Source organism: Larus michahellis, chromosome 7, assembly GCF_964199755.1.
Source record: "Larus michahellis chromosome 7, bLarMic1.1, whole genome shotgun sequence".
Classification (NCBI taxonomy): domain Eukaryota; kingdom Metazoa; phylum Chordata; class Aves; order Charadriiformes; family Laridae; genus Larus; species Larus michahellis.
Genome location: NC_133902.1, coordinates 490755 through 516334, shown reverse-complemented (window position 1 = coordinate 516334; position 25580 = coordinate 490755). Strand labels below are relative to the sequence as shown.

General features: G+C 52.8%; 1 protein-coding gene across 6 annotated transcripts in view; it reads left to right on the top strand.

Annotated features, from left to right (window-relative positions):
- GTF2IRD1 (GTF2I repeat domain containing 1) overlaps nucleotides 1-25580 on the top strand; it is a 67293-nt gene that overhangs the window by 22426 nt on the left and 19287 nt on the right. For 4 of the 6 annotated variants that reach the window (XM_074595754.1, XM_074595751.1, XM_074595752.1 and 1 more), the window contains exons 2-14: nucleotides 364-492; nucleotides 2528-2669; nucleotides 5598-5744; nucleotides 9506-9689; nucleotides 10763-11064; nucleotides 11486-11575; nucleotides 12664-12747; nucleotides 13716-13899; nucleotides 15076-15101; nucleotides 17631-17751; nucleotides 22102-22139; nucleotides 23183-23263; nucleotides 24983-25072. In XM_074595754.1, the coding sequence (XP_074451855.1) occupies nucleotides 370-492; nucleotides 2528-2669; nucleotides 5598-5744; nucleotides 9506-9689; nucleotides 10763-11064; nucleotides 11486-11575; nucleotides 12664-12747; nucleotides 13716-13899; nucleotides 15076-15101; nucleotides 17631-17751; nucleotides 22102-22139; nucleotides 23183-23263; nucleotides 24983-25072 (1612 nt within the window). In that variant the 5' untranslated portion in view covers nucleotides 364-369. The remainder of the gene's footprint in view (nucleotides 1-363; nucleotides 493-2527; nucleotides 2670-5597; nucleotides 5745-9505; nucleotides 9690-10762; nucleotides 11065-11485; nucleotides 11576-12663; nucleotides 12748-13715; nucleotides 13900-15075; nucleotides 15102-17630; nucleotides 17752-22101; nucleotides 22140-23182; nucleotides 23264-24982; nucleotides 25073-25580) is intronic. The other 2 variants (XM_074595755.1, XM_074595753.1) reach the window with 1 other exon arrangement.

Here is a 25580-nt window from a genome sequence, read left to right as displayed (position 1 = left end):
GCACGGCCACAACCTGCTCATCCAGGGTGCCCCACCACACGGTTGGTCTGACGCACCCCATGCGATGGTGGCATCTCCCCAGGGGTCAGTCCCAAGGGCAGAGGTGACCTGGCCACTGCTGGGACACACAGCATCAGCCCCAGGGTTTGGTTATGGCTCGGCAGCGTCCACAATTATCTGCCTTTAGCAGAGCAGACGTGGGGGACACGGGGCTCAGGCTGGCCCCGGCCTCTCTCTGTGCCTCAGTTTCCCCGGTGTATCCACGCCGGTGCTGTGCCATAGCCCACAGCACACGCTGGTGATGCTCGCCGCCAACTCTCTGTCAGTAATATCAACATATATATCTTTTTTTTCTATTTCCAGGTGAATATGGCCCTGGCAGGGAAGCCCTTAGACGTGACTCTCAGCACCTCCAGAGCTGACCAGTGGAATATGGTTTTTCCCCAGAAAGACGAAATCATCACCAGCTTAGTGTCTGCCTTAGACTCCATGGTAAGAGGCCGGTGGCATCCCTGTCCCCCTCCCTCCTTTCACCTCCTTTAGCGGGGTGGCTGGTAGCAGGGTTGGAGCGGGGGGGTCGTCAAGCTCATCCCGCTCCCCTCTGCTGCCGGAAAGCCCAGGGAGCTGCCGGAGCTGGGAAATAAAAATCCTCTCCTGCCCTGACAGCCGTAAGGATCATAAAGTCAGCCCAAGTTAATCTCAGATGTGTATTGTTTTCCCATTAATATTTATGTTGGTATCAACTGAATGTAGGGTGGTTGGGTGTTTTTTTTTCTTGATGTTTTACCAATGTTACCGTGAGCTTTTACACAACAGGAGAACAATGGCTTTTATCTCCGAGAACAAAGAAAATAACTTTCATATCTTTTGACGTAGAATTCCCGGTGGAAACCTTGCCTAAGTCAGCCGTGCTTACATAAACAAGATAACTGTCTGGATTAGGTCTCGTGGACCAGAGCTAATCTTATTTTTAACTGTGAATGTGATCAAGAAGGGAAAGCGGGTGTGTAGTAACAAATATCTAATGCAATGCGACGTGCTAAATAGCCCTCCCTTTTTAAAGCCAAGTCGTATTTAGTGTATTTATCTTGGATGCATCTTCTTCTCTACTCAGGTAGGGTGGGTTTTTTTTCACGAGTACTAATTTCCCTCTTTTTAACCATCACCGCCCCACTAAGGAGCAAGCTCTCCAAAGCTGATGCATCCCAAGCGGTGTTGATGATTTATATACTTGCCATCCCGTACAGCAAATCGTGTTACCGTAGTTTGGCTTCTTAATGAATATACATTATTCCGCAGTCCTCGTTACATGCTGACACCGGGGCCAGGAGGCCAGGCTGCTCCTGACATTCAGTTTTTATCCCAGCGCTTCACTGGGGCCGGGCTCTGCACCGGGAGCCCGGCTGCGTGTGATAAATAAACTAGGGGGCCATGTGCACATCGCCAAGTGGGCTTAGGGTTTGGATTTGGTCCGCCTCCAAATCTCACATCCCTTAGATTTTATACTTATTTTTTGGGTGTTGGGTATTTGGAGCAAAATGCTTTGATTTGCTGCTGGGTTCTTGACAGGAGGTTTCTTAAAAATATCTATTTTTGGGGACATGATTCAATACCCTCTGCTTGAAGAAGACGAGCAGGAGGCAAAATGACCCAGTATAGAGACTGGTTTAAGCCCACGCAATCGAACTGGCTGTAAATGCATGTGGGGAGCTAAAGGTAGCTCCGGGGCGCTGGTCCACAGGCGGCTGCTGTCCTGCTCCATCCCCGGCCACCAGCATCCTCCGGCCCCTCCGCAATGCCGGGGGCGGGCGACGTGTCTAACCAGGGCTGCCGATAGGAAAATCCCCCCTCTTTTAACCATTTAAATTGTGACCTGGGGACAGAGTCTTCATAGCGTCGCTGCTGTAGCTATGGGAATATGACTCATGCTGCCGGCACTGCATAACTATTGTAATATAAAAAAATAATAATAAAAAATGCATATACATGTGTATTATGTAGAGCAGGAAGTGCACGTTACATAAAATGGATTAATGGAGGAAGTCTTTTCCATCTCTTTAATGTTTTGCATAACTGTACGAGAAGAATCGTTCGACTAATCCAGACTTTGACCATATTAGTGTTCCGCAGCTGAAATAAGATTCCCGTGCTCCTTATTTCATTAGAGCTGGGTGGAAAAATACAAATTGTTGTTGGTTTTGGTTTGGGTTTTTTTACAGGAATGTTTTCTTTTCAAGAAATACTCTAAAATGTTTACTTTTAGGATAGGAAAAAGTGAAGCGAAATGATGGGTCAATAGTTCTTGTTTTCCAGCAAAGCACGCCTCAGACGGATACCTTTCTGGAGCTGTAAAGTCACTGAAGTGTTTAGGGGATGGCATAAAACCCATGAAATTCTGACCCAAACCAGAATGTTGCTTATGATGGGGGAATCTTTTGATGGGAAGAAAAAAATCCCACTGGAAAATGGCAGAGGGTGGCAAGCGGGGGTGCTCCCGCAGCCGCTCTGAGCCGGTGCCTCCCCGCAGTGCTCAGCGCTCTCCAAGCTGAACGCGGAGGTGGCCTGCATCGCCGTCCATGAGGAGAGCGCCTTCGTGGTGGGCACCGAGAAGGGACGGGTCTTCCTCAGCGCCCGCAAGGAGCTGCAAGCCGACTTCCAGAAGTTTTGCAGTGAGTATCCCCGCTGGCGCAGCTGTCTCCAGTGGCGGGGTTGGTGCTCCGGTTGTGCCAGCCGGGCCCTGCACTGCGCGCAGAGGGGTTGTGGTCCGGGGGGCACTGCGGCGCTGTCTGTCCGTGGGGCTGAGCGGTGTTTTAAGTGATGGAGAAAGCGGGTGGGAACTGCAGCCAGAGCCAGGGAGGGCACTGCAAGCCCCAGCTCTCCTCTCCGAAAGAATCCCAGGGGTGGCACGGGGCTGGATGGCTGCTCTGTGCCCCCGTCACTCTCGGCCTGTGGCAACACTGTGATGCACTGGAGTGGCTTTTGAGGACTTAGCAGAAATAATTTGTCCTAGTGATCCCCCAGGAGCAGAGAGGCTTTCTTGGGCCAAGGCCTTTTTCCTGGTTTTGGAAAAACAGGGATGGATTTGGGAGTTGGGAGTGTTGTGGAGCTGCTTATTTTTTTGAAGGGCTAACAGTGGTGCAAGGATGACTTGAGCGAGAGCCGTGGTCCCCCCAGGTCTCAGATTTGGTATGGCAGGGACGTGTGTGACTGGTGGCAGCCCTGCGTGTGGTGAGGCTGGCACCCAGCCCTCTGTCCCGGCTCCGTGCCGCTGTCAGCTCCCCGAAAGCAGCCTGTGAGCTGAGGGGAAGGCAGGAGCCATGCTGTAAATGGAGACCTGCATTTCTTGGATGGCATCATCCCTGGAGCACCAAGTGCTGCTTTCCCTGCTCTGTGCAGGAGCTGGGACAGAATCTGGCTTTGATGGTACTGGGGACCCCAGACCTGGATCCACTCACACACACTGCCCACAGTGGGATGTCGGTGGAGAGAAACGACCTGGCTGTGCGCGCACACACATGGTGTTGATGGAAACCGTATTGGTGCTTAATCTGTCGGAGAGATTGCTCAGGAAGGGTTCGCTCTAGCGAAAACATTAGCGCTGTAAAGCTGCCAGGGTCGCTGTCTGCTCAGGTTGTTCGCTGCACGTGTGCGAGGTGAGCCGGCACGGCTTTGCAGGAGCGACTCTCTGCCAAGGCTCCGCTCTGCCCCTCCGTCCTGCCCGCCGTGGGCAGCTGCCTGCCACCACACACACCCGGGAGAGCCACCATTAGTTGTTCTTCGCGTTGGTGCGTAGCGTTTTGCAGGACAGGAGGAATTTTGGGGATGTTTCCTGCGTTGCGGGCAGCTCTGCCTCCCCTTCCCACCACGCACGAGAGGCAGGGAGGTACCTGAGCGGTGGATGGCAGCGGGGTGGCCAACAGGAGGGAGCTCCCTCTTATGTGTTAAATGCCAGCTGTGGCTCCCTACAGCTCACAATATTGATGACCATCTGCAAATCTCACTTTTAGAAATATCTATCTATCTATCTATCTATCTATCTATCTATCTATCTATCTATCTATCTATCTCCTGACTGGTGGCCTACCGCTGTGCTGGGGTAAGGGGCCTGTCGTTAGATCCTGATTTCCATCTCCTTTGGTTTCATTTACACCTTTGTCAAAATGAAGTGGTCGCGTCTGGTTGAAAGCACAAAATCTTGACGATGGGGTTCGGGTGAAGCGGCTGATGCTGGAGACAGGGTGAAACGTGATAACTCTGTCTTGAATTATAAATGGCTCAGGCTCAACTCCGCTCCATAAAGCTCTTACAACTGGCACGCAGTGGAAAGCGTCCCTGGAAGTGCCTCTGATTTATGGTCTAGCTGCCCCCTTAGAAAGGATCTGAAATAATCTAAAGCAGACATCTCTGGGAGATGTAAGAAGCCTCTTATCTCTCTGGGCGCGCAGACCTCGCTTGAACGCCCTCCTTTATCTGAACCTCTGGCTCAGCCGTTCCTGGCGCACGGGGGGAACTTGACAGTGAGCAGGATTAATGTCAACGGAGGAGAGTTAGCGCCCAGCCGAGAGGGAGAGTCAGCCGAAGGAGGGTGTGGATGCGGATGCATTTCACCACCTTGGTAAAACACCTCAAAAAAGTTTTCCAGGGCCTGTTTCCCCATGCCATGGGAGGGGTGTGGAGCTTGCCAGGGGTTGCACGGTGTTGGATGGCTGTCCCCTTTCTTATGTCTAGTTCTGTGGGTACCCAGGTGGCTCTCCCCTATCCCAGTGATGTCCCAGCCATGGGCTCTTTCCACAGGAGGGATCCTCGAGCTCTTCCTTGAGTGCCCAGGCAGCATCCAGGTCTGATCATCATCAGCAGCCTGTCGAGGATGATGAAGGAATTAGTCCTTCGCCACTGAAAATCCCTTGCGAATCGCTTTGGATAGAACAGCAATAATGTACTTGTAGTGTTTAATTTTCTGTGCGTTTAGAGACGCAAGGAAGTCGCTGCTGAAGATATGCTTTATTTGAGGTTTAATGGGGGAAATTAGCAGGAAATAGCTGGTATTACTGAGCTACGTGATGCTGAAGGGTAAAAAAAGCCTCCAAGAAAGGCGGATTTTCTTTTCCTGTGAGATTGAAGGCTAAGCAGATTGAAACCAGAGAAAAGAAATGTGCTGCCCAATTAATCACAACAGTTTCAGTGCAGCTGAGTGGGTAAAATCAGGGAACGGGGGGGCACACACGGGATGAGCATGTCCCTGGCTGGCGGGGACCAGCCCTGCTCCTGGCAGCACTGCTGTCACCACTGCCCATGCCGGCACCTTCCCTAGCACGCTGGGGGCTGCCGAGCGCCGCGGCCCCATCTGAGCTGGGGTCTGGGGTGGATGGGAGACCTGGGGCACCCAGCCAGAGGACTTTGCTGACACCATGGGGGCAGCAAGAGATCCGGCACCCTCATCTTGCGTGGGGTTTGGTGGGCAGTTTGTTCAGTCCTGGCTGAAGTTGGCATAACCATGCAGGTTTGATCGCTTTGCAGCCGCTCGAAAGCACGCACGGCATCGCCTGTGAACCTCTTCTCATCACAGCGTCTCCCGTTTTCTCCTCTCCCCCCTGCAGGAGTCCAGCAGAGGAAGGAGCAGGACGCAGAGGCGCAGAAGAAGGCAAAGGAGTGTGGGCGAAGCGTGCTCAGGGTCTCCCCGGACCAGGGATCAGACGTGTACCTCCTCAGGAAGATGGTAGAGGAAGTGTTTGATGTGCTTTATAGTAAGAACCTTCACGCTTCCATTTGGGGATTTGGATTGCCCCTGGGGCTCGCTGAGCTGCCCGGCGCCGACGCCGGATGCGGCTTTTGGCCCCAGTGTGGCTCCCCAGCGAGGGAGCGGGTGCCTGGCAAGGGGCGGCATGGCGGGACCTGCTCCTGCATAGGGTTAGTGTTGCATTAAAATGGGATTCAGCCACTGCTTCTTCACTTGCCAGTACCCCAAACTGGGCAAAAAAAAAAAATCCACATGCTGGGGGGAGCATCCTCTGTCTCCTCGGCCAAAGGAAGCCTCTGCCCTGCCCTGAGTGTGATTTTCAAGCACACCTTTATCCCTGACGCTGCGTCTACAGCACCTCTTTCACAGGCACTGTGTCAGGGCTCTGCAGAGGGGCTCACCCCTTTCCCTGGCAAGTCTATTTAAAAAGAAAAAGGATGATTTTTCTAGCAGGCAGCCCCGCAGCCCCGGCTCCGAGAGACGAGCTGGTGCCGTTCCAGCACATGCATCATCCCCGGCAATAAAGCTTCTGCAATTAAAATGTAGATGACCATATGGCTGTTGATATGTAACCCAGTGGGTTGCAGAGCTCCCTCCGGGCCCAATCTGCGGAGGCTCGAGCGGTGGCAGCACCTGCTTCTCACTTGGGAGGTCCCCGCTGGAGCCCCCGCAGAGCGGCTGGAGGTGGTGGCCGTGCTCCGGGCTCGTCCCCTGGCAGCACCTCCGGAGCTGTGCTGGCCCACGCAGGAAAAGCGAGGTTGGGTTGGGAGAAGGGGGTGGCGAGCCCCAGTGTTCCCCTGTGCTGCTCAGCAGGTTGCATTAGCCCAGCGTGATGCTTTGGGGGAGCTCAGGGCGTGTGGCTGGACCAGCTGCAGAACCGGGTGTTTTGCTGTCCTGGGTGCAGCTCCCCATCACCATTTGGGATTTGAGGGGTGCTACCAAGCCCTGACAGGGCCGTGCAGGTCTCCCTGAGCCTGAAGTGCAAGCGTTGCCCCTGTTTATGCACTGGGTTTGGGAACAGACTCTCCCACCGCAGCAGGAGGGGGATAATGGGGTGCTCCCATCAACCGCCTTGGACTCGCGTGCAGGGTTTCTGCTGCTGGCTGTCGTTCAGCCCTCTCCTCACCAGCGCCTGCTGTGGGCTTCACAGACAGAAAGGGGAGATGGCAGCCCTTCCCCTGGGGATGAACAGTCGCTGAGGTTTTCTGAAACCACTTAGAGGACCTGGAGGCGATATTCCCATTAACGGGGTAATCAGATCCTCTCGCTGCCTTCCAAAGGTTGGGCCCAAGTGGGAAGGAAGGGGAAACTGCAGAGCTAAAGAATGGAGTGGTGAGGCTGTTTCGGTGCTGGTTGGATCTACTCTGAGCTGCAGGTCTTGTCCTGCTGCCAGGAGAGCGCCAGGCTTTACAGGCCTCTTAGGAATATGGGAATTATTCATATATGACATACCATAAATGTATAATTGGTAAAAATGCTTGACTAGGGCGCATCTGCATGGGGTGTACGGACTAGGCAGCCCATCCGTCAGGATGAGTTTGTGATGCTCTTTACCTTGTTGAGGCGCACAGACGTGTGTGGGGACAAGCTGGCCGGGTCCCCACCCCAGGGTGGCTGGCATTACCATGGCAGGAGGAGGCTGGGCATACCCCAGCCGGTTGTTTTGGCCTGGCTCTGGGTGTAATTCTGGCATTGGGTGTAATTCTGCCTTTGCTACTGATTCAGTAGGATCAACTGTTCCCATCCTTGAGCCGCTGGCTGGGGAAACCCACCAGGCGGATGCTCCCTTCCCGGCATGTCCACCGGGAAGATCCTCTCCTGGTTGAGTGGGGAGAAATACTGCAGGAGATAGTAGGTGCCCCAGGGTGATTCTGTTCCCAACACCAAGAGGACTGTCAGAAATTAACAGTTATCTTTCTTAAGGGCTTTTTTTCTTTCTTATCCTTTCAGTTGCCTCCCATCAACAGGGATTGGAAACAAAAAATCTTAGAGAATTCTCAGTCAAAAAGATCGCGTATTCCCTCCAGAGCTGGGTAATCTCCGCACCAACGGGATGACTGATTACCGCCGGTTTCTATTAAACAGGCATTAATGATGATTATTGTCTCACTTTAGCTAAACCATGAGCCTCTGCACGGCAGCGTGAGGCTTGGTGAAGGTCACTTTGACAGTAACGCATTCCCCATAAAAATATGTTCGGGGAGTTGTTGAGCGTTGGGTTGATAAGGAGCCGCCGTGGGCATCAGGAGCTTCTCCCCATCATGAAGAGATGTGATGGAGGGAAGTGGAAAGCCACTAGGGCCAGTACATCGGGGCAGAGGAACTGTCAGTACCCTCTGGGCTTGTACTTGTAGTGTTGTGGTGCAAAGGTTTGGTTTGAAACTTCTGTTACTGGCTTAATTAAAACATTATCCATCCTGCCTATAAGGAACCTTGATGGCTCGTGCAAGTTGCACGTCGTTAGTCGTCATGCATTGCTTCAAAGAACGTGTTGAAGAAATCACATTTAATAAGGTCTTGCTGACAGTGCCACAAGACTTCCAGGGTTTCTGTAAGATCTTTTGGTGTTTTTTTTTTTTTTTAAGAAGAGAGAAAAAAGAAAATATTTTAAAGAAAAGCAACCATATAAAATCCCACAGCAATTTAAAAGTTCCATAATCTCCTCTGCCTGCCCCTCAACCTGGAGACGAAGGCGCAGACACCTTGCCATGTGGCCAGATGTTCTGCATCTGGACATTGCTTTGCCAGACAGGTCGCATTCCTGCACGGCTGTTTCTTCTGCTTCGTGCTTTCGGCACCAGGTTTATTGGTCGCAGTGACTTGGGTTGGTTTCCAAAGTAATTTTTCCACAGAGAGCAGCTCAAGGGTTTGGTCATTCCTTGAAACCCTTCAGAAGGGGCTGATTTTCCGATGGTGTCTTGCCTGGAGAGCACCGTAAGCATCCCTGGTTTGGGTACATGGGCTTTTTAGCCAGTTTAGAAAAATCTCTGTATAACAGCGATGCTCACTGGTTGTCTTCTGCTGCCAGGGAAGGGAAAGCAGTTTGCTCCTGACTCCCTGGGGGGTGTTGTGGTTTGGTGTCAGAGGTACAACGGAGCCAGCCCTGTGTGATGGGGACACAGGGGGACTCTGTGCCCATCGTCCAGGGGAGCGGGTGAGATTTCTGGGCTGCTGGAGGCGATCATGCAGTCAAGCGTATCGATGGTCGTGCTGCCTGCGAATAGTGGGATGGAGGAAGACTGTTGGGTTTGTTTTTTTTCTTGTCTCGCAAAGTGCATTCAGGCTGCTTGACAGCACCGACAATCAAAGTACTTTCCATTCTTCCAGAAGGTAAAATAAGAAAACCGGCTGAAAACAAGGTTCCCAGAATATCTCAGTAAACATGAGATACAAATCAGCGCGAGCCCTTCAGCCTCCTTTGTCAGCTCTCGGCTCCCTCCCGGCTTGCCGGCAGCCACATCCCTCGCTGGCAGGCATCCGGGCGCTCCCGGGGGGTGGGCTTGTGCCAAGTGACCCCAACCAAGGATTTTACTGTGCATCCCGAAAGATGAGACATCTGCTTATTGGCTTTTGTGAGCTTTTTATTAATTAGCGCTTTTAGAATGGGCTTGGAGGGTCTTGCATGCTAAGTACAGAGCTAGGAAGCGTTTCTCTTCTCATTACGTTTCCGTTGGGATTTCCTGCTCTTGCATTTACTCCTTCAGCCTGGCTCGGCCGCGGCCGGGAGCACGGAATGTCCATTGGTGGGTAACTCTGTCCCCTCCCCAGGTGAAGCGGTGGGGAAGAGCAGCGTGGTCCCTTTGCCGTACGAGAGGTTCCTGAAAGAGCCGGGCTCGCTGGCGGTGGCCGGCTTGCCCGAGGGGATCAGCTTTAAGAAACCCATGGAGTACGACGTGAAGTCCCTGATGGCCATCTTAGAGCACAGCCACAGCATCCGCTTCAGGCTAAAAAGGTAATTTTGGGGATCTCTGAAGGGGAAGGAGGGCAGCGAGCCCTCGGGGTGGCGGCTTTTATAAACACCTGTGGATGGCAGAGATTTCGTGCGGAGCAGGCAGGAGGGTCCCTCCCATGTCCTGGCTTCTCCCCCAGACCGAGAAACCTGGGTCCAGCCATGCCAAACTCAGCCTTGCATGGAGGTTCATCTGTGTCAGGTGGCTCGAGACTGTTTCTGACTCGTTCCTTTAATAAGCGTGTGTAAACGTGCACATTAACCGCAACACTTTACATGTCTCTGCCAAAATTTCCGCTGCGGTAAGCTAAGTGCTTTTCTGTCTCCAGAGGGGTTTCCAGTGTAAATGCTGCAAGCTTCTTCCCAGGCTGAAGTGGGGTTTTTAACGCCAGATGAGGAGGGAGGCGGGGGGCCGCAGCGGGGCGAACTCTCCGTTTTGGCCACGTTTTCACAAGGACCTTGGCAGTTTTGGGTGTGTTTCCTCTGTATTTGCCTGGCTGGCAGCACCTCGGATCCATTCAGAGAAATGCTGAGCACTACCAAATACCTCCTCTGAAGGCTCGGCACTTCTGGAAAATCAGGCTGAGACAGCTAAAAGTAGGACACGCAGAATTCGAGCTGTCTGTGAGCTCGTGGCCGCCTGTCTCATGTCAAGCACGTGGGCTTCCTCGGACTGAAGCTCATCCCTGGGCTGACTGAGGTCCCTGTTGAATGTGCCATGGCTCCTGGGGGCTGGGACAGGCAATGGAGCCAAGTGATTATGGTCACACAAATTGTTTTACTCCTTAAACACACTGGGCTGTGGAGCTAAACGGCTTTGCCCTAGCTAATATAAATGCTTTGAACTGCCGTAAGACCAACCTGCTCCACTTAAAGAAGACAAAAACAGTGCAGGTGCCTGAAGAAGCTGGAGGAGGTTGGGTGATGGCTGTAATTTCTGAAACAAAGAGCCCGGCAGCCGGCGTGCAGCCTGTCCCACCCTCCCGGGCATGGCTCTCCTTCCCCCTCCACATTCTTGCTTGACGGACCCAAAGGAACCTGTTTTTTTCCTCCTCTTCTCTCTTCCTCGCCCTCAGGCCGGCGGACGAGCCCAGCCGAGAGCCGAACCCCAGCGTCGAGCTGACTTGTACCTCCCTCCCCTCCAAGGGCGGCCGGGACTCTGGTGCCAACGGCCCCATGGCCAAACCTGCCGGCCCGGACACCCCCTCCACCGTCACCGTCACCAACTTCTTATACGGCGTCTCGCTGCCCACCCAGATCGCTGTCGACCTAAAGCAAGAGGCGTCCTCTGGGCCGAACGCGGCTGGCGAGGCGCTGATGCCCAGGCCGGCGGGAGAGCTGAAGGTGCCTTCCTCACAGGAGTACAGCGACTGCTGTGGTAATAGCCTGGAGTTTGCTCTCAGACGAGGGCCTGCTGCGCAGCCCGCCCCCCCGGCACTGACCGGGGACAGGCCACGGTGTTTTGGTGGTCCTTGGATCAAAATCGGTGCAAAGCTTGGCCCATGTGGAGATGAGCGGACCCCCCCGCCGCCATGTTGTGGCCACTGCAGCCCTTCCCCGGGTGCCTCTGAGGTGCCGATGGGGTGCACCTCCATTTTTGCCGTGAAACATTGGGTGCTGCACCATGAGGCTGGAGTAGGGAACGATGGGGACTTGGTCTGGCCAGGACCCCACCAGGTTGCATGGAGGAGAGCCAGTGGGGTCGGGTTGGCATCACCAGCGGGGGAACAGCACCCGGGGGCTTGTTCAGGTGCCCAGAGCATCGGTCAGGCTCTCATCAGCCCTTTCTTCTTGTCCAGGACAGAAATCGTCGGTCTCCGGAGGTCCCCTCATCCAGAATGTGCACTCGTCCAAGCGCATCCTCTTCTCCATCGTCCATGACAAGACAGGTCTGTGTCTCACTCTGATGCTGGAGGTGGCCGGCAGCCCCCTCTTAAAGAAAGGTTTCCCAACGGTCTCCCAGCCATCATAGAATCCTAGAATGGTTTAGGTTGGAAGGGGCCTTAAAGCTCATCTCATTCCACCCCCTGCCCTGGGCAGGGACACCTCCCACCAGCCCAGGTTGCTCCAAGCCCCGTCCAACCTGGCCTTGAACCCCTCCAGGGATGGGGCAGCCACAGCTTCTCTGGGCAACCTGTTCCATCACCGTGCTCTGCAGGGACCCAGCAGTGCTGGACATGCTGCAGCGGGGTATTTTTTTCCCCTTTACTTGCTGCAACATCTCAGCATCGTCGCCGAGACCTTCATCCCTGCTTGGGTCCATACCTGCCATTTCCATGACACCCGGTCCTCAAGTGCCGCCAGCCGGCTGCAGAATCCTGTCCCGGCTTCATGCACGGGGAACTGAGGCATGGCTTTGGGTGAGGCCGTTTGCCCGAGCTGCAAACAGCAAATACCCGCCAAATGTTTGGCGTTATTTCAAAATAACTGAAACCCACTAAAACCCGGCGTGATTCTGCAGCGGTGCCCGAGGGGATCAGCAATGGGGAGGAGACTTTGCCATTTCCCCACGTCCCACCCCGCCCAAGGGAAATGCAACCTAAAAATGCTGACGTGTTTACATCAAAACCCTTGCCTGCCTGCGTTAAAAAAAAAAGAGAAAAATATGGGTGGGAAAGCTGGAAAAGAGTAGGAGATGGAAAAAGCTCCTCTGTGAAATGGCTGAGCCTTTCAAAGGTTCGTTTCAGGTTGAGTTTGCTCTGTCCCGGAGGGTCTTTCATTTCAGGGTTGAGAAGTTTTATGGGGTCATTTCTTAGGAATCTGCTTTGCACATGCAGAGGAGGTTGCTTGGGGCTGGGGCTGGGGAAGCCCAGACCTTATCTGCCAGCCTGGCAGAATCCGCTCAGGAAGAGGGAAATCATTATTTTTAAAGAAGCAAAGTCTTGTTCCTGCTTCCCAGCGCTTCGCGCGAGAAAAGTGCATCTGCTGTGGATGAACCATATGGAAGTTCCTTATTTCTTATATTTTGTTTTGATAGATAAGTGGGACAGTTTTATAAAAGAAACTGAAGATATCAACACCCTTAGGGAGTGCGTGCAAATTCTGTTTAACAGCAGATATGGTGAGTAGGAGTTAATATCCCATTATGCATCTGCAGCGCTTGTGGTTTGCATATCATTATATAGCAATCATTTTTGTTCCCTAACACAGCAGCAGAAGCCATATGCTAAAGCTCCCTTCTCTTCCGAACACATTTAGCCCAGCAGCTCCCAGTCTCCGGGTGTCTGCTGAAGGTTATGTCAATATTTCCATTTGGAGCCCCCCCGCGCCGTTGAGGGATTTATAACTGGGCTGTAAAACGGCCCTGGTCTGAAGCATGGCACGCCGGGTCAGAGCACCCGGGTGCTGCCGGCGCTTGCAGGCGAGGGGGAGCAATGGCATGCAGCTGTTTTAAATTAACATGGCAGGGGGAAAAAAGAAAATTGTCCTTATTGCAGCTGCTTTTTTCCACCTGCATGACTTAGGGGTGTCGTTGGCGCTTTCCTTGCCACGGACAGCGTTTGTGGGTTAGTTCCTGGGCATTTGGGCCCCCGTGAGCTCAGGAATGGGCTGATGGGCTGGTTGTTGTCTCCTTTTCCATCCTCATCAGGCAGTGTAATTCCTGAGTTATAGGTGGGCTATAAATATGTGCTACGTAACTTTTGAGTTATATATGGGCTATAGATGATCTCTGTAACTTATAAACCGTATATGTGCTGTGCAACTTGTGAATTATATAGCTCAGTGACCTGCTGTGGTCATGGCAAGGTTGGGGACAGCATGTGGGCCAGCTCGCCCCTGGTTTGAGCAACGCCGGGTGCGTTTGGGGGTTTTGGAGGACGCCGTTACCTGTGTTTGCTGCTGCATTGTCTCCCTGTTGTCTCATCTCCCATGGGCAAGCTGCTCCTGGGGCTCATCCTCTGCGACAAGCAAAGGAGAAAAGGGCAGGAGGCACTCGCTCTGCTTGAGTTCAAGCCTTTACACCTTCATTTTGTCATCTGTGAAAGGAAAAGTGCGTGTTTAAGTGAAAACCATGTGTTCACCTTTCAGCCGAAGCCTTGGGGTTAGACCACATGGTCCCCGTCCCGTACCGGAAGATTGCCTGCGACCCCGAGGCGGTGGAAATCATCGGCATCCCGGACAAAATTCCCTTCAAAAGACCTTGCACCTATGGTGTCCCCAAACTCAAGCGGATACTGGAGGAGAGGCACAACATCCATTTTGTCATCAAAAGGTGGGTGGCGAGGAAGGCAAGGCAGAGTGCGTGGCCTTGAGTGCTGCATTCCTCCGTGATCACAGGGTTTGTTTTTACACCCAAAATTCACTTTACCCTTCCCCAAAACCTCTGTTTTTCCATCACACTCTCCCTTTTTGCGAGGATGTGGCAGGGCTGGCCGTACCACAGTCACCCCCGAGCCCCACCACCTTGGTGTAAGCCCATGCAAGCATTGCTGGTGCCACCCTCAACATTTTGGGTGGTATCGGGACCCTCCAGTCGCAGCACGACTCTCTCCAATGGCATGTGGTGGATGGGAGCGGGGCCTCTGGGTGGGAGGAGGAACATCCATATTCATGCCACATGGGGATTCCCCTCCACCTTGTTTTGCGGTGATCACTTATTGCCATCCTATGTATACGATGGTGAGGATGTATCGCCTGGGGACGGGGTGTTGTGTCTTGGTGTCTTCGTTTACGCTGGAGTAGGAGTGGATGTTTTCCTGGTTATCTCTGCGCCATGCAACCCCCCTTTGCTTCTCCATCAGGAAAATCTGCTTTGTAATTTATTTATTCGGTCCCTGCCTCTGCAGCACTTTTGATGTTCCCCTGCTAGAGGTGTGAAACTACGGTGCAGAAAAACCCTGGCTAAGGCTCCCAAGGGGGCTAAAATCACTGACTTCAACAGGACTTGGGCATCCTAAAAGGAATTGGCTTTCCAGATGTCGACCAGTGGAGGAGCAGCTTTGTCCCGCACTGCTTGGGCTGTGCCGGGCTGGATCAGGCCCCAGGACGTGCTCCCATGGGCAAAGTTGTGGGTGGCACCAAAATATGATATTCAGGAGACAGGTGACATCTGGTTGATGGGTCAACGTTGTGAAGGTCCAGCAACAGTCCCATTGTCTCTTTTGGTAAAGCCAGGCTGTAGCAGCCTCAGTTAATAAGTTAATTAAATTAAGAGAATGACTTATAAGCTGATTTAAAGGTGCTTTAGTTAAAAAGCATGTGCTGTAAGATTGCTTGGTTGCACAACAGGCTGAAAGGCTTTTTTTTCTTAGCTGAAAAATTCATTCCTTTTTTCAGGAATGAATAAAATTACTATTTTGACTTGGTTTAATGCTCTTCATTAATAAAACCTAAAATTCAGCCATTAGAAGCACCTAATTCTAATCCTTTTTTTTTCCGTTCCTCCTAGGATGTTCGACGAGAGAATTTTTACAGGTACGTTCTCCACGGCCTTTGATTTATTGCCCACAAAATTGAAAGATTATCCAGAGAAGCAGAGTTGAAATCATGTCACCTGAAAGCAGCAAAAGTGCAGGACACATGCAATTATGCTCAGTGAGGAGAAGTCTTGTCTGTGCCCTACACCGAGGCGTGCGGAGATTGCCTTGGCCTGGGATCCGTGCGAGCATTGTGTGCCCCTTAAATAGTGTTTGGAAGGTTTTAAGCGAGAAATCCCTGGTGCGTGAGGCTGGGCTGGCTCTCTGTGCCGGGCTGAGCTGCAGCTACAGGCAGCGCACAGCATGTTTCTGTGCTTTCAGGAGGAAGAAAAATCACTGCTGGGTTCCTCACTGGTAAATTATTCTCTTTTTTTTTTTTTTTGGCTGGAAAGTGCTAGCATCATCCAGCCGCTGACTGTTTTTAAAAGAAAAACAGCAAAAATTCTTTTTTTTTCGGTGACAAACCCCTGGGGAGGGGGTTTCTTCAGCTTTCTTTGCCTCGTGCTTTTACTCTTTTTGGTTTGAGCTGGAGAAGCCAAGCTAAGTGCTTCTTGGCAAATAAAATGAGACGGGTACTGGTGCTGTCTGACCCGACCCTCACTCCAGCAGCTGCCCCCGGCCCAACGCCCCGATACCCGCCTGAACTATGGCACTGCCACCCGAATTTATCACCGCCTGGGCTTGGCTTGCAAGTAAAGACGTGTTTTGGGGTTGTTGTTTTGTTGTTTGTTTTTTTTTCCCCAAGCTGCCAACCCCCCATGCTGGCGGCTTTCCCGGCAGACGCCACCTTCTCCTCTGACATCTCGCTGGCTAAATTAACCCCTGTGGCCCCAGCCCCAAGGGTGCTCCCTGGGGACGATGACACCGAAGCCACCCAAAGGGGCCCTCCAGCAGAGCCTGGAGGGAGCCCCACCTCGTTGGGGGGGGTTCTTTGTCTCCAGTCCCATTAATGACTTTTTGTTCTCAAGAAAAGGGTTTTTTAAGCTCTAGCGCACCCCGAAGGGATGGAGCACTGAACTGTGTCTTAGGAAGCTTGGATTTTCCTTGCGAATCCAACAGGATTGCGTGGTATCTGGGGGGAGACGTCACATGTGTCTGTACATCAACTGCTGATGGAAAGAACCGTGCTACGAGCTGGGGGGTTGCGTGGCAGCGTGGTGCAGGTGGAAATTAGGAGACGAGGAAGCAAACCCAGCAGGTCTGGGGGGGTGGCAGTTCCCCCTCCCCTGCCTGGTCCCTGCAGGGCTCCCAGAAGCAAAACACATTAAACCTGGCTTTTTGTGATTCGTGTCAGCACATCTGACTGTGCAGAAAAAAAAAAGCATCTGCTGAGTCAGGAGGTGCCATTTTTGCAAAGACACTATTTTCCGAGCGGAGCTGTATTTTAAATTGCCGACTGCAAAGTATCCCAAAGCTTCCCTGTACAGTTTTGCTCACCCTTTAATTAAAATACCCACCACTGCTAGGAAACCTATTTTTGCTACTCCCCTGGGTAGCAGCTTCAGGCAGGCTTCACTGCTGCAAGAACAAGATTTGGTCCATAGAAAGCACAAATTAAAAGGAGCCTTTTGGACTGTCGGTAGATAAATAGTGTCTTTAAGGCTCTATATTGCTGCTGGTCCCATTGCCAGAGCCCTGCCCTTCCTTGCAGACTGGAGCCGAAAGGAAAAAAGCTTTGTGTTCCCACAGATGGGATGTGTTTTGGAAGGGTGGGGATATCACGATGGCACTTTGAGACCAGCGAAGGGCCTTTGGCAGCAGCTACTTAACAAGACACCTACGTGTTTCTGCAGCCTCGCGGCGTAATTTCATTCACTCCTTCCCCCAGCACTAATCCTTCAGCTCTTTGCTCACCTTCCCTGCTCGATTTTCATTTCCTACCCTGCCTTCAGATCACTCTTTTCATCTCCAAGGTCATTGGTGAGGCTTCATTTCAGCTCCTTTCAGGTTGCTGAGGAACGGGGAAGGGAAAGAGGGGGTTTTTCATGGTGACAGGATGCTTTTGTCCCTCTCCATGTAGCTGCAGCAGAGATTTCTCCCGCTGCATGTGGGGCTTGGAGCTGCAGGACAGAGCTGCTTGTGTCCCTGCTGCTGTGAGTGTTGCTGAGCTCCTGTCCAGCTCCTGTCCCCTCCCTTGGGACAGGGCTTTCCCCACTTTGGGGCTTGCTCCTACAGCACTGGTCCATGGCCCTGGCCCTGCCTGGGTTTCCCAACGCCAGTCCCCACCTCTCAGCAGCCAGCCCTTTCCAGAGACGCTCCATCCCTGGCACGGCTTTCCCAGCACACTCTTAGTTATACAGAGGTTTAAGCAAGCGTCTTGCTATTATTTTAATGTGTAAACCTAATTAAATCTGCACCCTTCTCTTTGCAAGAAGGTGACTCTTGAAAACCCGTCCCCTACCCTGACCTCAGCTCTGGGACTAGGAGGGGAACAAGTGGAGGTGGAAGAGCCGCATCGTGGGCATTTCTGGTTGCTAATTCTGGTTTTGCTCTTCTTTCCAAAATTGCCCTGCGCACCCGGCACCAGGAAGCAAATTTACCAAAGATCCAACCAAGCTGGAGCCCTCCAGCCCCCCCGGGGAGATCTCCCCCGAGCCACACCGCGGGGCCGCTCTGGACCTGGCGGGGACCTCTCAGGCCAACAGCAGGTGAGTGGCACTCCTGTCCCTCGGCCACCACCAAGTGACGTCCCTCGGAGAGTTATGTTGGGAGCATTAATGTGCACAGTGGGTTATTGCTGCGTGGGAAGGATGGGTGCGGGAGGGTGCGATGGGTGCAATTCGGTAAACTGCAGCGCTGGGGAGATGTTGTAGGTAACGTGGTGGGAAGGCGAGCGGCTGTAAGGGCATTTGTTTCCTGCCTCCCTAAAAACCCACTGCGATGGTACAGCTGGTCGGCACAGGAGGAGGCCGAGTACCCCTGTCCTTTTGTGAGCCAAAATAACAAAGTTTGGAATCATTGATTTTGTACAAAACTGATGAAATCGAGGCTGTGCCTGGGCAGGCTGGGATTATCTGCAGGAACAATCTCCGGTGTTAAAGCATGGCCTAAGGATTCACCCTCAGCCAGCAGCGTAACACAACATCCTGTTAATTAAGCGTTACTTGTTTATAAAGCTCACAGGGAGACTAATAGCGTATTAACAGATGTTTTAATAAAGGTGGGATTATAGAGTTCAGCAGGGCAGGAGGCTTTTTATGAGACTACCTGTTTCTGGTACAAGTGTGCCATGAGCTAGACCGGTCCGTAACATGCTGGCAGTGCCTGTGGAGCATATAGCACTGCTTTCCAACCCAGGCTGAGAAATCCAAAAGGTATTTTTCTCCATGTAGCCCCGGTTTCCTCCATATTTAGCCCCAACATTTACCTTTAACATCACTTTACATAAGTGGGGCAGCAGTTTATAGCAGTTTAACTGGTGCTCGCGGGCAAGGCTGTGCCGCAGGGGAAGGAGCCCTTTCCCAGCCTTGCCCTGCCCAGACAGCTCGGTCACGGGTGAGTTTACAAGCACTAAACTGAGCTTTGCTGGGCTGTCCATCCGCACACCCATGCTGGAGGCCACCGGCTGCAGGGAGGCTCAGGAGCAGGGCTGCAGGCGCAAGTGCTCCTCAGCCTCTCCGGCACAAAGTCTTGCCACCCAGTGCTGACACTTCCACCAGCCAGGGCTGTGGACCATGCTATGGGGTCGGTAACTTCTGCAGGCTGGGATGGGGAGATGGGGCAACTTGCCCTGTCTCCTCCGTGGTGTGTGTGGGGTTCCCTTCCCTCCTTGGCTCTTCATTGATGTGAACCCATAACAGGTTGGAGTCTCCTTCTGGGTCTCCCCAGTGCTGTGTCAGATTCATCCACTTGGATAGAGCTGCCATGTGCCCCTAAAGCTGTGCTCGCCCTGGGTGGGTGAACCTGCCACATCGGCAGTGTTAGAGCAAGCAGCAAGCGAGCCGGTGGCACTGTGAGCACTGAAATCTTGCAGCTTCAGAGGGCAGAGACCTCTTGAGTGGCCCAGTCCACAGGGCTGGCATTTGTCCCCCAGCCCTCTTGGTATCTCCAGCTTCAAAGGACGGTTTGGGGGTGGTTGGGATGGCTCTTGCCACCCCGCTGCTGCGGGACACCACTATGTCCCTTCCCAAGCTTCATTTTGCTGAATGGAACAAGCCAAATTCTTTCATCCTCCCCTCCGCCAGGGATGGGGTGCCGGGAGCACCCATGGATGCCACTCGTGCCCTATGCTATGCCACGGTGACATTGCCTGCTTTCTGCAGAGGCTGGCCACGCTTCCTTGTACCATTGGCTGTGAGTGCAAGACTAGCTGTGCCGCGCTGGGGCTCTGATGCAAGGCAGAGTCAACCATGGGCATGGGAAGGGGTTAAGCTGCGCGACTGGTTGGGTGGGCTGGCGCGGACCAGCTCTCTGTGGGTGACGTTGGTTTTCTCTTTGCCTTGATATTGTACGTGGGTTGAAATGGTCGGTGCTCAGCGTGCAGGTGTCACCCCCAAAGGACAGCAACCCCAAACGCTGTGCTGGTGAAGCAGGGCCGTGGCAGCACGGAGGGAGGCTGGCGGAGGCTGCCTTTGGGCGTCCGTGCCGGAGTGGGGCTGGCTGAGTCACTGCGGCACCTTTCAGCAGCAGCGAGCTCAGTGCGCCGGGTGAGTCAGCTCTTTCCAGCCATTTAAAACGGGTTGGAGGCATCACACCCCACGAGGGCCTGTTTCTCTTTCCAATGATGAAGGGACTCCGGATGAGAGCCTCGGCTGGAGACATCTGCGGTGGGAACTCGGCTGGGCTGGGTCCCAGCCTGAGGAGTTTCACTGGCGTTATGGGGAATTAAACTTGAACCTCCAGGATTCCCAGCTAGGGCTTAGCTACAAAACCGTTTCTCAGCCAGTTCTCCATTGCTCTGTGCACCTTGCTGAATCGCTCTGTGTCTGGAGGCGTTTAGACTTGGGGAGCGTCAGAGCATCCGTTGCATGCTGGATGCCAGGGGAAACAGTGAAGCTTCAAATACCGCTGGCCTCAGCATGCTGTGGGGCTGAAACCTGGCCTGAGGCTTCTCGTTTTCCCGTTCATTTGTTAACATTTGCAATTAGGACACTTTTAATTTTTGCCGCAGAAGATCTCACTGTGCAGTTAAATTGGCGTGACAGAAATAAGGAGGTGGAAGGACAGGATATTAGGGATGCCAAGCTGGTTTCTGCAAGGCAATAGGTAGATAATCAGCCGACACGTGTCTGTGGGAGCGTGCGGATGGGGTGGGAGCTGACGTTTGTCACTGCAGAGCTCTGAGGGCAGCTCGTGGTCCCCATACTGTCCTCATTGATGCTGTGCCATCCCTGTCTCACCTACGACGCTCCAGCTGTGGGCCAGGTAGGGGTTGCACAGTGCAGTAAAACTGCTTCAGAAGACCCTGTGGGGAAAAAATAGGTGTTTTAGGGGTGGTTTGTACCCAGCCAGATTCAGATCACCCTCCCCATGGTGGTGCTGTGATGCGGGCTGGGCAAGGCCGACCGCTTTCCACTGGTGTGGATGTGGCACAACCCGAAGATTATCCTGGGGTCCCTTTCGAATTTATCCTAACTTTGTGTACTCTGTGTGTGTATATCTATATCTATATTTATATGCCTTGTTCCTAATTTATGCTGTGTGCATGCATATTGAATCGGGCCATGGACCCCAAGGTTCATGCGCACCTCTGGTTACCAAGGGAGTCACGAGCTGCAGTGGTGGTGCACCGCTTGCTTTGCCTGCTGCAGGGCTAAACTTAAATCTCCCCAAATCACCCAACGCATTGATAACACCTATCTGCAGGAAAAAATACGCGGATATTCAAATCCTGCTTTGTTCTTCCAGCAAATGAGGAACTTCTGTTCCCTGGTAGGAGCAGAGCATTTCCATAGCAGAGGTCCACCCGGTCAGAGTCCAGCCCCAGGAAAAGGGCAGTGCCAGATACTCCAAGGGGAAGGGCCAGACACCGCGGAGGGTAACGCACTCCCTGGGGAAGGCCTCCTCCCAAATTTCCCTAGGGAAAGGTTGAATTTGACCTGAAGTAGGAGAGTTTAAAACCCTTGCCAAAGCTCCTAGGTAATCTATACAGTACTCTCTAGACCAGAGATCCTTTTTACCCATACCACATTTAGGAAGAACATTTCAAGAGCGCTCCTGGTTTCCTTCGCGTTGCCCATAGTTTGTTCTGCTGACGCTGCCGAGTGGATTTAAGCGAGCGAGAAGTGCTTTTGAACATCTCCCCTGAGCCAACAGGGATGTGGTGCTGGCTCAGAAGGGTTTTCCTTCCTCCTGAAGGACCAGTGTTGTGGAGGAGTGTGTTTTCCAGCACCGTTCCTCTGATCATTCACTGCCAAAGCGCCGTGGTTGTTCTTGTTTAAGAAGGAGACAGAAAGCAGATGCGTCCTGAGAATGCAAAGTAATCTCATTTGGATGCTGAACACCTTGGGTAAATTCCTGAGTATGCAAAGTTAACTGTAGATGTAAGTTTGGGATAGCGCCCAGTTTTCAGGGGAGAAAAGCACTGGGCAGAATAAATATTTACCAAATCAATTGATTTTTTTCCTTTCTCCCTATTTGCTTTAGCTCCGTGAGTAACCACATTGTAATGACACTTTATGCACTGCTCTCTGCCGCAAAGGGATGGAGCTGACCAAGTTTCGAGCCTAAAACCCCTCTTCCTTTCAGGAGCTCTCTGCTGTGGTTACACCCATCGGTGTCTAGCAGCAGGGTTGATGCCAGGGGAGAGTTTGAGAGCAGAGCTTCATTGCAGAGAAACCCACAGACCGTGGCTATCCCTTGCAGCCACAGATGCCGTCCTGATGCTGGGACAGTGGGTGCACATCCCCGGGGAGCCCTTCACGGCCCTTGCCTGGCATCATAGGGGGCTGTGGTGTTTCTCCCTCCTGCCGGGATCCGTCCTATGCAACATCGCTGGGTTTTAAGCTCTCTCTTTGGTTGCTCCATTACCACCTCTCTTGTCTGCCTTTCCTTTCCAGGTCTGAGAAGTGTAGCGTTTCTGAAAGCTGTGAACCGGGTGAGGCATAATTCATTTTTTCTTGCAAAATAGTGATATTGGGCAGGGGGCGCTAGAGAAAGCTGCCTGCAAAGTAACTTGGACGTGTGGCGCCAGGTACCTTGTTGCCCCACAGAGCAGTTCTCTCAGGTTTTTCTCCCCGTTTGATAGATGCAGAGATGAAGGGTCTTACCCTGTGACCCTCCAGCTGGGTCCCAAAAGTGCATAAATTGAAATGGCAAGACTTAAGCATATGCTTAAAAAGGGACGTTTGAGTTCCCTTCTCCCTGAAAGCTACTACTATTGGGTCACCAAGAAATCAGTGGTGTCAGTGCTCTGAGCATCACAAATGAGAAGGAAACGCTTTTCCCCAGGTTTAGGGGCTTGGACCCATTGAAATGCCACACTGAGCCTCACTGCCCTGCCCGCCCGGGCTGCGGGTTGTGACTTGGCCCCCTGACAGCTGAGGTCCCACCCTAAATGAGGAAATTTATCTGGAGATAAGAGGCAGCTGGGCTGAGCACCACTTGCAGCATCCTCCTGGGGTGGTGTCTGTGGGCTGGCTGGTCCAGCACGAGCTCCCATCTGGCAAGGTTCAGGTGGTTGTGCCCTGATGTGCTGCAGCTGCAGTTTGGCCCTCCTAAAGCACGGGTCTGCAGAGGGGCTTGTCCCAAACATGAGTTTGGGAGCATTAAAAATGCCAGGAGCACTCATTGGAGATGGCTCCTCCTGCCTCTCCACCAATGCTTGATGGTGATCCGGTTCATTTTAAGTGAAGAAAGCCAGGAAATGAGCATGTAATGAGGGCCAGCGGCCAGTTTGAGGGCACCAACAGCTCCTGCCAGCCGAGCTGTTTGCAGAGGCCATGCCCACAGACATCCTTTGGGTACCTCCATGCCATGGGCTCGATGCCAGCGGGCCGTTTGGCCAAAGCCTTGTTGCTGTGGGATGCTCAGCTGGCACAGAAGTCATGGCCGGCCATGGTTTCCCTGCCCACATTGGTGGGCAGATGTGGCATCTCTGGTTCCCGTTGGTTATTGCTTTTTGTTGTCTTTCCCTTTTAGGTACCTCAGGAGAGCTGGGTGGGATCAGGCAGATCAAAATCGAGCCAGATGAGCTGGACATCATCCAGATCACCGTGCCAGGTAGGTGGTGGGGTATCAGCTGTGGGCAGTGGCCTCTGCGCAGGCTGCACTGCTGCGTGGCATCTCGGTGTGTTGCTTTGAGAAGAGGAGTTTATGGGGTATCTCCCGGTGTGGAAGGTCCCCCTGTGCACTGGCCTTTCTTCACTGAAGGTCATACTAAGGTCATACCCAGTTGGGAATCACTGGGTTTCCTGGTGGTAGTGCAGGGTGGTTTAGGGCTTGCTCTTGTTTCTCTCTCTCCTTCATCGCTTTTCTATGTTGCCTTTCCCCTGGAGAAAGCAAGCCTGTTTCCTGCTTTCCTTCATGCACAGGCTTGGAGGATCCCAGGTATCAAGTGCAGGATGCTTTTGATGAGGTGCTTTATTTAGAAAACCAGCTTGGTTATGAAGAGTTCGTAAGGACAGGTTTAATGTTAAGCACGTGTTGAAGACGTGTTGGAAGTGGTGATGCTGAGGTGTTTCCCCGTGTTCCTGCCCCCAGAGGTCAGTGGTGGTGGAGATGAGCGCTTGGGTGCTTGAGGGGCAGCTGGGAGAGTCAATTTCCACTTACCTGACCCAGATAGCACAGCAAAGGGTAGCGTGATCCCCAGGGTTTAATGAGTGGATAGTTAGCACTTCGCATTTTCAGTGTGCTTTACAAACGTTAATTAATAATCTCACCAGAACGAGGGCAGCAACAGGACAGCGATGCTGGGGACAGCTCTGCTGTGCCCGTGCAGCGTCTGTTGCACCCAGCATTCACCTTAATACAGTGATATTTGGGGAGTTGTCCCAGGATTATCATAGAATGGACTTAATGTATGGTTCATATAGGGGGAGGAGGGCGCGTATAGCAGTAGATCAAACATTTTAATTTTCAGCTTAATTTTCAACAGCTAATGTAAGAGAAGAAAGCTAATACATGGTGAGCTGGTGGTGTGTGGCGGGGGGAGGGGGAGGAGGAGGTATCACTTCTCCGGGGCCGGGTAGATCACGCTTCAAGTCCAGCGTCCACCTTTTCTTAGCTTATTTGAAGATGGAGTTCAATCAGAGGGAGTACAGCTGAGGGCAGGGAGGAGGATTAATAGAAAAGAAATGTTCACCTACAGGGAGAAATTGATGAAATTTGGATTATTTATCCTGCGAGGTGATGATTAAGAAGTGACCCAATTGAAGTATTTAAACTAGCTGAAGGTTTATTTAAAGCTGAATTTGGATAGCTCTTTGAGGGCGCTGGGGAACCCAGCATTAGGGCAGACAGGTTTAAATGAAGAGGTCATACAGCTTACGTACGGGAAACCCAGGGAGGTGTGATTTTGAGGAGGAAGGCATTTTTAGTGGAATAGTTTTCCCACGGCGGAGTAGCTAAGTCAAGCAGCATTAACTTTTCAAGCCAAAATTGAGTGTCTAGATGGAATTAAACCAGGTAAATCATTTTGAACTACTTTTGCTCTTCACCTTCCATGGAGGTTAGGAAGACACTTTTGCTCCTTTCCCTTGGGCTGAGAGATTGGGATTGTTTCAGGGATGAGCTCTGGGTTTTCCTGGGGAGGAAGGGCGCAGATGCACCCCCAGAGCAGCTGCTGGTGCGGGGCCGCAGTGTGTGGGGCTCCCAGGAGCAGGGGGGCCCTTCTTGCAGCCCTTGCTGATGGGCCAGGACTGTCTGAACCCTGTTTCCCTGTTTTGGGAATGGCGCCCCCCATCACTGAAACAAAAGCTGCCCATGGGGTTTTGTCCGCAGACCGATCGCCCAGTTCGGATGAGATGCATGACCCAGTGCCCACGCACATGGCCTCAGAGGAGTCGAATTACATCCTAGAAACGGTAGCAGGTACCAGAAATGAAGCATCTGGGAGACTGCGCGGGGGCACGGGAGTTCGTGCATGTGTCAGAAATTAGTAAATGCCATTTACGAGCTGAGGTGATGGAGTCGGGACCTGCTTCCAGAGTCGTGGCCTCAACCAGGCCATCTGGGAGCTCTGATAGACACTTTGGTGGCTTTTCCAGCATCGCTGCTCCTTCCCCACTTTCTCCAGTCCCAGCTGACTGCAAACCCTCTGCCCCGCTCATGACTGGGATTTACCCCGAGGGATTGGTGCCAGCGCTGCGGCCGCCCTCGCTCATGCCAAGTGCTCGGCCTTGCCTCTCCAGGATGCCCATGCCGAAGGGTGGGCAGACCTCTTGGATGTAGGTGATGGGCTTATTCAACTTATGCAGCTCCTGGCATGATGCTGCCAGCCTGAGCCTGTACTGGCATGCCTGCTCCGAGCTTAGGGAGGGGGACGCTGGGTAACTGTGGGGGCCCGGGAGACCTCCTGCTTATGTCTGCTCTGGTTTGG